Genomic DNA, 13,069 nt, shown 5'->3' with positions numbered 1-13,069 from the left:
CCCCGGCTGCACCGCGCCGGCGGGGAGAACTCGGAAACTCCCTCCTCCCGACTCGGGAGGGTAAGCGGCTTCGCCTCGTCTTCCAAAATTTTGTGCTAGCTCTTCCCAGGTGCCCTCAAGACTGCCTTGGCCGGGTAGTAGCGCACGGGAAAGACGGGAGCCTGCCCCGCCCTCACGCAGGTGCACCCGGTGACCACACAGACCTCTGTTCTATTATGAGGCTTAACTGGGCACCCAGATTTGAGGACAAAGATGAAAACTGGGTGAGAAACGCAGGTCCACACAGCAAACTCTGTAAAATGTGAATGGGCAGCTCCAGTAAGCAGAGTGATTTTCAAACATCCTCAAAAAGAAGGGATAAAATATCAGTGCCACCTGAAGAAGGTGTTGTACACGTGTGATGAGAGAATAGAAACTATCCGCATAGGGTCCTGGTATGTAAAACATCTAAGTACAGGACTAGAAGGAACCTCAAGGTATCCTCTCCATCTCCTGTCTTGAAAGCAAAATCAGCTCTATCTCAGACAACCACGACTCATGTTTTTCCAACATTGTTTTGAACTCGTACAGTAGAATTGACTGTTCTTTGGTGTAAGGCCAAACTGTTTCCTGAACAGCAAAAATCTCTTCAGTAAATTCACGTTGCTACAAATTATATAGCTCTACCTCAGCAAACCTGGACAACTATTTGCATAAACACATATTAGAAAGCTGTAAATACTGTTACCAGGATGACACTGGTTATACTCACTCTCAAACCCTTTCTAGATTAAACTCTCCTGCAATCTGTTTTCTTTTTGTTGTCCTTTTCCTTTTTTAGGATTCTTTATTTATTCTAGAGGTGGTGTCTATATCCTCCTCAAACTGTACACACCACAGATCACCATGGCCACCCAAGGCATTTGGAATTTTTCGCATCACCCCTGTACTGCTGGATCCACCTCTGCTTTGAGGGCCACAAAACCCTCCAGATTGAGACCAGCTGCATACACAGGCATTCCCGAGGTGGTGTTTGCATTTGATCTGTCCTTACAAGTGTAGCCTACTGCACTTAATTAGACCTTGTTGATTTCTCCCATTATAAGAATAAAAATTATACTGGAAAATGTCTTCCACTTGAACAGTTCATAAACTGATGTCACCCTTAAGTGTTTTAAGTTTATTCTGCTTTTCATCACCCACCTTATACTTGTAAACACTGCAGAGCACTGGCTCAAACCTCTACTTTGAGGATCCTTCAGCTGTGCCAAAGAAAGTGCGATTACTATTGTATGAAGGTAGATCTTCAGTCAGTTGTACATCTATCTTAGAGAAGTTTCAGCCAAACCATATTTCTCTAACTTATTTCTAAACACTGTAATAACATCCAGATAGATGCTGTCACGTTGCCTCACTCCTATCCACCAGGTGGGTCAGAAACTAGACCAGCATTACAGAGGTGAAGTTCTCTTGCAGCCTTTGAGTACTACACTAGCTGAGGCTACAACCAGGAGACAGGTTAGATACTAGAAAACACTATTCTTGGAATTCTATATTTACTGTTCCTGGCAGGGGGTAGGTTGTTGTGGGTTTTGTTTTTAATGACAGCTGCTTGCTTCATGAAGCAATTTAGGAAGTCCCTCTCCTGTTTTTAAAAGGCTGTAATTGCCCATTAGACTGTAGCAAGGGATTTTTATTTAAAAAGAAAAAAATTACACCAGCATTATGAAACCTTGCTTACAGCTACCTCTAAATTCTCAGGATTACAGTTTTGAAATAATATCACTGTATACAGTCAGCAGTTTTAAGTCTATCCTTAAGCATAACTTCCATTTTACATCTATGTACTTCTATAAACAAATTAAAACCCATTTGTTTTCCTAATTACAACATTAAAGTAACTGCTAGTTGAGCTCATGCCTATTCATGCCTTTGCATGCTTCTGATGTTGATCTGCAAATCATTTTCAGAAGTGTGTGCAGGCAAGACTCATGTCACTGAACATCAAAAACTCAAAAAAATTCTGCTCCACTCTCGGGATGGTTCAAAGATGCAAGGAGAGGCACACAAGATGGTCATGTTAAGAAAAAGAGTCACTGCAGGGAACAGTATTAAATGTATTCTTTAAATATGTTAAAATAAATTTATGCCATATATATGGAATAATAATTCAGCTGAAAATTGCCCATCAAGAATATGAAAAATAAGCTCCTGTAGCTGTATTTAATCTTTAGCTTCCACCTGCAAGTTGGAGGGAAATTAAAAAAAAAATCACTATCAAGTTTCCCTTCAAAGGAAACACCAGTACCATGGAGCCAGAAGACTTGGCTTACCCACGGTGCCCAGGCAGAGCACGAGAGGACTGGTGCTGTAAAGTTCAGCCTTAGGCAGCTTCCTAAGTGAAGAAATTTGTAAGAAATGATGAATTTGAAGAGTTAGTCCCAATATCGCTAGAAAGAACTCCGTCTCTTCATCAACAGATCTTTCTTAGCCATCCAGGGGTTTCCCAAGAAGAGATTCGAGTACTCCACTGCACCTCATCTCCAAAGGACTCCCCAATTAAACCTGTACTGCTGTTCATCCCCCGCAACGCCAGGATTCCAGAGAGTTTCTCCCCCAGCCTGTGTCCCCACAGCAGCAGCTGCAGCTGATATACCAACAACCAACAAGATCCTAACTGCATTAGGATGAGCAGAAAATATTGACCAGAAAAGTCTGGCTAAGTTTTCTTTAAGAGGAAATGTCTTTTACATCTGCTCACTGAAAATGAGGAGCAGAAATGCAGAAGTACAAGGGGTTATTTTGTGCTGGTAACAGAAAAACACAATCATCATTACTGTCAAAAAACCCAACTGAAATCAAACTGTTCAAAGTTTACAGAAATGATACATCCAGAACCTTTGTAACTACAGATGAGTACTTTTAAACAACCAAATCTCTAGCATATTCTTTCCACGGACCACGGCCAACAACCTTAGGACCAGAAGTGCAGTGGAAGAGTGATTAAACCAGGAAAAAGGGGTAGAAACTAAGCACACCTATAATAATTTCACTTATTACCGTGATAGAGTTTGTTTTTTTTTTTTTCCTGTACAGAAATATTCTTTTTCTGTAATAATTAGATTTGGACTAATAACAACTTCTGGATTAGACTGTAAAGATTCTGGGTATTCAACTGAATATTTGATTGTTCAGTTTACCATACAGTAAGGTTTTGGTTTTATTATAAAGCATTTCCTCTTCTCCCATTAATAAGGTAGAGTGCAACACTGGTGTTTAATTATTAGCTCTTCCAGCATCCAACTGGTTTGTCATTTAGGCCCATGCCTCCTTACCAACTAATGCATTTAATCCAGGCCCTGTTCATAGTCAAATCATTTGTATTTCCACTTAGTATTTTTTCTTAATTTCCTTTTGGTTTTGAGGTTCATACTAGTAAAGTAATGCACTCATTCTAGCAGCCTTGTATATTCAAAATCTTTCAAACTTTTATTTTATATTTCTTCTTGTAGGAGTAGACCCCTCAACACCTTTGGCTTTTCTTGGTAACACAGCTACGATCAGCTGGAGAAAACACCAAGAAGAATAACTACCCACATTCTTCCTGAATTGTTGTGATCAGATGGAGATATTAAAGGCTATAGCCTTTCAGGGCTGAATGACAAATTCTAGTGCTTGTTATTGGTAAGCTGGAGTATTTTCTGTAAACAACCTCAGCCTCTTTGCTTTTCCTGCAGTACCGTTGCCTAGCAATCATTTCCCCATCCTGTACCTGCTCTTAGGAGTGAGCTTGATGCTTGTTTCCACACCCACTCCTTCCACTCCTCTCCAATTTATAAAGACCATTTTGAATTCCAGTCCTGCCCTTGTACAACTCAGGGTCATCTGCAGAATTCATAAGCACGCTTCACATTTCTTCATCTGAATATACAACAATTCCAGATCTGCTGGAGACAGTGTAGAACAAAAGTTCATTTCCCTCACCTGCAGGATCAAACCATGACAAACGTTGCTGAAGTTACACACTATAAAAAGGAAGAAATAAACGGTGAAAAATAATTTATTGTACTGCATTTTCAACAGTCAGCAACCTTAATTCGAGGTTCAGAGATACAATGTGTCTCACAGGGAGAAATATTTTGTGAGCTGTTCTGTTAACAGTCTCAGCTAAAACCATCACTGCAGACCAACATGAGTTCTAAGTGGTACCTCACATTGTACAAGGTAAATACAACAAGCAACCATCTTTCATCTTCTCTTTCCACCTCAAATAGGTCACAGCAACTTTGTCTCCCACAATCAACATTCACCAGGTGAGTAACTTTGCACCAGGTGCTGCACCATGAGACAGCTGAGGTACACCAGTCACTACCAGTATTCCAGCATCACCTGGGGTTCTGGCCCCAGACACGTCTTGTTGTGTGTTCAAAGGCATCCAAAACAAGCACTTGGTGTTACCTCCGACTTTTGTATTTTGTCATTAAAATTAACATCAGTGCTTCTCCAGCTGGATTCTCTAACGTCTTCTTTTCCTCTTGGGGAAAGATACTTCTGAAAGGAAATAAAGAGACTTTTCTGACAAGCTTTTCTATCTATCTTCTCTTGTGGGAACAATGGAAGTAGAATTAATTCTGCTCAGCAAAGGAAATTAATTAGATGAGCTCTTGAGATCCCCTCCCAATCACTCTCACCATGGTTTTAAATACAAAAAAAATCTTTCTAGATTCTACAGCATACTATCTTTCAAAATACCAATTAAAATTCCATTGATGAACAAAATACTGTACTTCAAAACTTATTAGATCTTGAGAGCTTTCTGTTCCTCATGAACGTCTTTAAGATTTTGTTGTGAATTTGACAAATGGAATACTCACAAAACTATGTACAAAATACCTGAGGAGATTGCTGATGGGTATTTTTAATGCTCCAGAATTTCCCAGCAAATTCTGAGAAATGAACAATGTTCCTGATTTAGAAAGAAACTCTTTGTCCACAACAACTTGAAGGAAAAGTAAAGTACAATATTAAATGCAGCACTGTGCCTCTGATCTGGCCACTTAAAATTGAATGAATTCAGACTGTCTACAACTTGGTTGATCACAGAACGTTATCTTATTTCAGTAGTACAAGATGCTCTTTTGCTTCTAAAAAGAGCAAATATGAATGTGCTACCTCACTACAAATGTATTTTAATAGTTACTGTGCTCCCTTTTATGAAATATCCTTCCAATACATACAATTTTGGGCAGTAAATTGACTCCAAAAGATATACTCCTCACACTCACCTATGTCATTAAAGCTTTCCAGAAGCTGTATTAAACCTTTCCTCCCCCTTCAAGCAACCTAATTAAATTCCACTCTTTTTTTTCTCTTTCCAGTTAAGAACCAGTACCTCTGGTCTATGAAGCCTGCCCCTCCTCTATGTAAGTGAGACCCATCAGCCTCAGACTCCTTAATCCTTGGGGCATTGCCCAGCTGAAACTAAGGCTAGAGGGGAAACTTCTTCACCCTCTCACCTCCAGGAAGGTGAAGGCAGCAAGGACTATTCTGACATCAAGCGTGGGTTACATAAGATCTCAGAGCTACTAGGACAGGTACCTTCTGTAGGTGGGGCAATGACAAAAAAAAAAAATCATTTTTCTCTACATGCTGGAACTCTTCCAAGTCAGATTTGTATTATAATAGAGTCAGACTCCATTTAACTGGACCCATTTTGACTCTAAACACTCTAAAATGAAATCTACATAGAAAAAGATTACTCACAGGACTTTGCCACCACGTGTGTGCTTCTAACAAAGTATCAAACCAAAGCTCCAATTTTCATTCAACAATTTACAGGCTTAATGACTAATCTAGCTTTTGCAAGGCAGCAACACACAGTCCAAAATATCAGCTTCAGCTTCAGAAAAAGACAGTAGCAGAGAGCTATCAAAAAAGAAACCATTGGTTTGTTAAATTTTCTATCTCTGTACCTTCTTCATCTGAGTTCTCTTCTGTGATTATAGGCATCCCAATATGCTGAGTAACAGGTTCCTCTGCCACTTGAACTTCACCTGCAGACACATTTTTAGGAAAAAACATCAGCTTTTGTTAATTTCTTCTACATCTCAAGTCAGTTAAATACTGTTCATTTGCTGCTCTCTTGACTTTCTAGTCAAAGGCTGTACAGAAACACCTACACTTCACAGTATCATCATATGGTTCACTAAAGAAACCATCAACAAGTAATTAACTCTGCCATTTTAAAGCATATTAATCAACTCAGTCCAGAGATAATTTTAAATGCCCTTATTTGTCATCAACACTTCATCTACTGTTTTAAAGTGAAACAAAGAAAACATTGTCTCATGATAACCTCTGAAGAGGGATGAATTTTCTCAGTAACTTTTTCTAGCAGAAGCTAAGCAAGTAAGTAAAGAGAGCTTGGAACTTTGAGATTAAATCCCTTTCTTCAAAGTAAAGTTCATTCAAGACTATATTGCTGTTCAATTATTATTTATCAAAGGTTAAATGATAAGTAAATGAAAAATTTAAATGGCAGAGCAACTCCTATCAGTTTAAAAGTTGGATATTACAAAGATGATTTCCTTAAGAAATTTATCATGTTTTCAAAAGAAGGAGACAAAGAGACCTAAAGAAAACCTTGGAAGACAAAGAAAAGATGCATAAGCAAGGACGTGCCAACACCTAGAAAGTAAAACTGCACCAATCCTGATGACATAAATGCTAAGATAATAAAATAAGGACATTGATCACTGGTCAGTTCAGCTATGCCAAAGATCAGCAACACCAAACAGGATGGCTCCAGCAAAGACACAAAATAGATGATTAATGTCCCTCCTCACCTCCTCTTTCCACCTAGCAAAGACCCTCACACCAGGTCTTGTACCTATCCCACGTCAAAACGAGTCTGTCCTCAAGTCCTAAGACTCAGTCACTTTCAGAATACACCAACATAAATGATGGCACCACATGAGAATCCATATACGTAATGAGTCCTTTAAGTTGTTGGTCTCAGCATTGTACATTCAACAAACTGCACAGATAAATGAATACCTTTGATTTCCAAAGCATCTCTTCTCCTTGCTGGCTGTGGTCTCCTGTTGCTCTGTTTACCTCGGCTTGGAGATTTCCCGCAATTTGCTCCTGATTCAGAAGACTCCAATTTTACTTGACGATGTCTTCTGGATTTGGAAGCCTAGAACCCAAACATAGGTATGGACGATACAAACAAGCTAAACTTCTACAGCCAGGTATTTTCTTATGTCGCCCAGTACTTTACAAATCAGCAAGAACCAAAGCAAGAAATTCTGTGTAAGGGTGGAGAAGAGATGGAAGGGGAGGGAGAGAGGGAAGGAGGGAGGATTCCCACTAGTAACTGTTCTTCGGTTTTAACAGGATAACACCTTTTTATTATTTAATGGGTTATATCACTTAAAATTCAGGTAATGAAACATTCATTTATTTTCAAACCATTCTCTGTTGGTACTGTGTGCAAATAAAAGGAACGCTTCCAAAAACTGCTGCTCCATTAAGCCTCCTTACTGTCACATTTTGCTTAGATACCTAGAAAACATCCTCACTGCATATTCACAAGACTGGAACACTGCACATTCCAGAGCTGTATTTTATTTAATAATGCATTTCTCAATGTGATTTTAATAAAGAAAGCTGTGATGTTTCTCATACACCTGCTTTAAAAAATACAGATCAACAATATTTTTACAGTAACAGTTATTGAAAACATGTTTCCAAGAACTTCCAACTGACTTTAAACCCCCAAGTTCCATTTTTACAAGTATGCTCACAGATTTCAATACTTAAGCTTCAAGGAATTTGAGCAATTAAATTCACAAGTATTTTTATCCCATCTACTTAAATGGAGCATAGACATTAAAAGACACCTTGTAAATTAAAAATTCCCAAGCACAGACCATATCTGCACTGCTTACATAAGTCTAAGAGAAAATACTAATAGTGGTGGGTTTCCCCAGTGTTTTAGGAAAACTAGAACATTTAAAGGTTGAATTAGAGTGCAGTTTTAACTTGTTCCTTTCTGACCCAGCATTTACATTAAACTGGTACTTAAAACTGTTCTTTAAAAATAAGTACATCTTTACCATCAAATATTATACCTACCTCAGCAACTGCAGAGTAAGACTTGTATTTGATTCTAGCCAACGCATTTGCTCTTTCCGAACCCTGCAAAGAAACAAGATATCAGTAAGAAAAGGTTTTTATATTCTATTTCATAGTCATATTGATATGAAATATCATGCCAACCACTTGAGCAATATCTCACTACAGCTGCAATTCTAGAATTAGTTCCACACAATTAGAATGCTGCCAAACTGTTACTTCAAGAAAAGTTCAAACTTAACTAAAAAGAGCATGATTTTGATTGTCTTCACTGTTACAAAGCCCAGGAGGAGAAAAATAAAATTTGAAGATTCACACCTTACCTCAAGTTCCAAGTTGAACCAAGCAGATAAGTACAACAGGAGGCGATTTTGCAGCATAAAAAATGGATACTGCATTTAGCTGAAACTCCAGGAGGGACCATAAAGAAATTTGGGGGAAAAAAAAAAAAAAATACAGCTCTTTCCCATCCTTAATCTAAGAGACTTTTTATTACAAGCATCTAAGAGCTACCAGTGCAGCGAATGCTTGCAGCTTGACAGAAAACGTGCAAGTTAAAAAGCAAACAAACAAACAAACAAGAAAAACCAAACAGCCCAATTACACACTCTTGGCACTTTGGCACTCTCAAGCCTTGACCTGCACTGCTTAGCCTGTGATCTGAAGTCCACAAACTAACAGATTTGCCCTGTGCAATGTAGCAAACTAGTTCATTTTTCTTACCTCTGAATTTAGCAAAGTCTCTTCTTCCTTTTTGTTTGATGTTTCCTCAGTTTCTTTAACATTTAGGAATAATTTCTGGGGAAAAAAAAATTAAATGGCTGTTATACAAGGCAATTAAAATCCAAGAAACGAAAAAAAACCCCAGGTATTTACACACATGCCCATTTTCTTCATCCATTTTACACTACAGCCTTCCTTGGATCCAAGAGTGTTACAGAGGAATTCATATGGTCATTCTAATACTGCCCATAAAATACATTTTCCAGGGGTTTTCTCTTGGCAGTCACCTATCACAGAGACAGGACCACATCCAAGTCCATGTCCTTCCCCCACACCACATCTCTCCCTAGGGTTTTACTCACTCCATGTAGCAGTGTTACAGTTCTTTCTCCCCAAGTCTGAGATTTACCAAGTATGATCAGAGGTAATTACACTAAGAAAGACAATTCTTACATGTCCACAGCATCTGTTAAGTTGCCACAGCACAATGGTTGCTATCACCTACCATTCTGTTCTGCTGCCATTCCTGATGTTCCAAGGTTATATCTTTGAGAGTAACCACAAAGTCATCTTTTATCAAGCTCAGCGCCTTGTCTGGCTGGGATTTGTCAGCTGAAATGACACACTTCATTTTCTGATAGTGGTCATGAATATTCATTAGTTCCTAAAATAAAAAAGATACTCTTTTCAGGGGACAAAAAAAAAATTACAGCAGTAAAGCACTATTAAGTCCTCAACAAACAAAATCAGGCTTATACAAACCATTCTAGGGAGACCATGGAACTAGCAGGAGTATTAGGAACAGATTCTGTTTAGATCAGTTCAGTTTTGGGGAGTATAGCAATAGCACTACCTAGCACAATCTCATCAGTCCACTAAAGGTGCAAAAGAAGAAAGAGCATCTTGCATGATTTAAACTAAGGACGAAGTGCCAGCGATACTCAGGATCAGTGTTCAGAGGTCTGACATGGTGTCTACTTCCATCTCTTTGGAGAGAGCATTTTACTTCCTCCTTCTGAGGAAGCAGTCACCCTGCCACTTCACAGATTACTGATGTTTGTACTACTGTAGGCAACTCTACTGATGATACTTATTTGCTAACAGCAAAACTATTTGACATGCTAACATGTCCACAAAGATCTATTGAGTTGTAATGAGCAGAGTCTGAACCTAGACTCAGCTTGAATTACTCCACTTTTTTATAAAATGTATTATATTTTAAACAAAATCAAGGTTTAAAGGGAGAAATAGGGGTTAGATAAGGCTATAAACTTGCAGACAAGTAAATTCATGTTACCACAAGTATCAAGCCTCCAACCTGCAGACCTATCAAAAGGAGCACCCTCCTCCTCACTTGCCATTTTCCATTTGTCTCTCCTTTTTATACCCTTCCCCTTTTACATCCTACTGAGGCAAAACCACAGAATATTAAGACCGCATTTCACTATGGAAAAAGATGCCATAATTCTCCCAAAATATGTGCCAAGTTTCTGAGCATTTGGTACAATTGCTGGCACAGACTATTACCTCAGTTTGCATTCCATAAGAAGATTCACAAAGGATAAAGCTGTAATTATGTAAGTTACAGCTCTTGGACAACAGAAAAACAAAACAAAACCAGTGATTAATCTGTAGTTTAAAAGCTACTGTACCTCCAATACATCATTAGTGATGAGGCTGTTTACTCTGTTGCTTGGGTCCTTAAACTCCTCTTTAAAATCTTTTTCCTCAATCTTCTTCTTAGTTCGGTAGTTTAGCTAAAGCAAGAGAAAATGTTTTGTAACCCAAAAGCAAACTTAAACTGCAAATTCTTGCTGCATAACCAACCCTCCCGAGATGCTGATAGGCGTAAAACCATCTCACCAACAACAGCCCTCAGCTTTACTCTCAAGTGCTCAGAGTCAGCACATTTCCAAAATTATTCCATAGTCAAGAATTTATTCTAGCACCTGGATTCCTGAGTTTGACATTTACACAAATAAGACATCTCAAACCTAGTAAGAACACGAGATATTGAAATAGTATTTCCAGGTGGGAAGCATGCTACAACCAAACATCCTCCAAGCTTTAGGTCACATACCTAGCTACATAAAGCAAGACATTTCCACACAGGCTCCAAGATAAACTAGGTACACGAGTACTGCTGAACTGCCAGCCACTGCACGCCCAGGGTACTTTATTAACACCAGTAGGTCATCAAAGGAATAACACACCAGCTTTGTCATTGCTGTGAAATGGAATGCTCTGGCAACTCGCAGCGTCCTGAAGATGTACACAGCATCATAATGCTGGGAGTCTAGCAGATCCTGCTGAAATTTCTGGATTTCAGGCCAATCCTTGAGCGCGATTCTGATCTGCAACAGAAGAGATGTTTGTTGTCATACTGACCTGCTTACTGCAGCAAACAAAAACTCACTTAGCTGACTACTGTGAGCATGTTATGTCTGGGGTGTAACATGTCACAGCACCACAGAACTACCGACAAGATTCTACTGTAACACCTGCTACTACAATCAAAATTTTATGCAGATAAGCTTATTATACTGTTGTGTTAAATATTCTCATTACAGTTACTTTGCTTGACAGTGACATGAACACAAGCCCTCCCTGACATGTAAAAAAAGTGAATTCTCCACATTCTGAGATCCCTGAAACAATATGCACCCAGGAGACTCTCACTAGATGGTTAGGGAATAATACTCGTATCATGATTTGCTGTCAGTGAAATGCTCATAAAAGTACCCCTGCCTTCTTGCTTTCCTCTGGACTAGGCCAACCTATTTTCTCTCTACCTAACATAGCTCCTGGACTCTCTAACAGTTGCTAATAGCAATGCGTTTAAAATTCACTAAAGTAATCTCCATAAAAGGTCCTGACTTCTTTGAAATTAAGATATGAAATGTAATAGCATCATTGTAGAATACTTCAGTTTCTTTTTTAAAGAATTTGGACTCAGTTGTGCATATGCACACAAGATACATTAGTTTCCAAGTAAACCACTTCTTGCACTGAGCTTCCAACTTCTTTTTATACTGTTCTCCTGTCCTAGAAGCAGGAAGGAGACATGTCATTCAGGTATCCACACTTTCAACCTATTTACAAATGCCATTTCTGGTTAGCAGGAATTGGAAATAACTCAGTCTTCTTTCTGCTGAAACTCTAAGAGATAACTGAGCCCGTAATAGAGTTCTCCACAGAGGAGATGCGCACGTTCTCTGGCTCCATTTTGAAAGCTCATCTTCTTCATTTTTGACCAGAGAACAGCCTCCTATCCAGCAAACAAGACTTCTGAGATCACAGCTACAATTTAGGTGGCATACACAGTATCCTAGTCGCTGCTATATAAGTTCTCAAACACAAAGCTGTATATAAAAGGTCACCTTTTCCAAAAGGATCACCTGGTTCTAAATATTTTAAGAAAGTGAGAGAAAATGGCCTACCCATTTATGATGGCAAAGTAGGCAGAGTGACACAGTCTATCTCAAATCTAGTGTCACCTGTGACTAAAACCTCCAGAACATTTACCTTTTGTTTTGGCTGGCAAAGCTGTGTATTGTAGAGCCCATACAAAAGGTACAGGGCACCAACCCGGATCTGGAAAGCGTAGGGGGGCAAGAAATACTGCTGTGCCAGCTCCAACGTCTTCTTTGTGATCTTGTTCCTTTCCAAAGCTCTCATTCTGCCACTGAAGCAAACAAAACAGAAGTGTGTTAAAGCAAGTAACTGTGAAAGCGCAGGCTTTAGAAAATCCATAATGCAGAAACAAGTTTTAGGTATTTTACACATTGACATGGGGCTCAGGCTCTGGGAAGCCTTCGGAGATGGCCAGACCTTAAAGCTCTCACACAACACTGTGCACAATTCCTTGCACTAAATTAGATGTAAAGTGAAAAATGAAACGCCTTCCAATCATATTTTTAATTGCATATCATCAGCATTGCACCCAACTCCCTGAAGCACCAACGTTCAGCTCACACAGTAAAAATAAATTGAATTAATTATCAGTTTCTCAGTATTGCACAGGAACCGACGCCTCGCTGCCATTTACCCACGCACCAGCCAGGCAAACCTCTCCCAAAAGCCACGCCCGAGGGGAAGCGCGGATCCCCAGCACCCCTCCTAAGCTCCCCCGAGCCGGCAAGGGGGAGATGGGCGGCTGGGGGTTTGGGAGGGGAGAACAGAGGCTTCCCGGGACGCGGCACGGCCCGAGGGGCGCGGAAGGGCGGCC

The 13,069-nt window shown here is 39.5% G+C and overlaps 1 protein-coding gene across 1 annotated transcript; it reads right to left on the bottom strand.

Moving 5' to 3' along the window:
- Nucleotides 1-5,951: 5,951 nt before the first annotated feature.
- SNAPC1 (small nuclear RNA activating complex, polypeptide 1, 43kDa) lies at nucleotides 5,952-12,526 on the bottom strand (the record flags this gene model as incomplete). The annotated part of the gene is made up of 8 exons (XM_008940627.1): nucleotides 5,952-6,032; nucleotides 7,036-7,177; nucleotides 8,119-8,181; nucleotides 8,842-8,916; nucleotides 9,347-9,505; nucleotides 10,494-10,598; nucleotides 11,055-11,195; nucleotides 12,367-12,526. Coding segments are annotated over 8 exons (926 nt in total), but the record flags the coding sequence as incomplete, so codon positions are not given.
- Between the last annotated feature and the right edge of the window lie 543 nt (nucleotides 12,527-13,069).

This window comes from Merops nubicus, unplaced genomic scaffold, assembly GCF_000691845.1.
Source record: "Merops nubicus isolate BGI_N331 unplaced genomic scaffold, ASM69184v1 scaffold36845, whole genome shotgun sequence".
NCBI lineage: Eukaryota > Metazoa > Chordata > Aves > Coraciiformes > Meropidae > Merops > Merops nubicus.
Note: the sequence above shows the minus strand (reverse complement) of the source record. Positions and strands in the feature narration are given on the sequence as shown.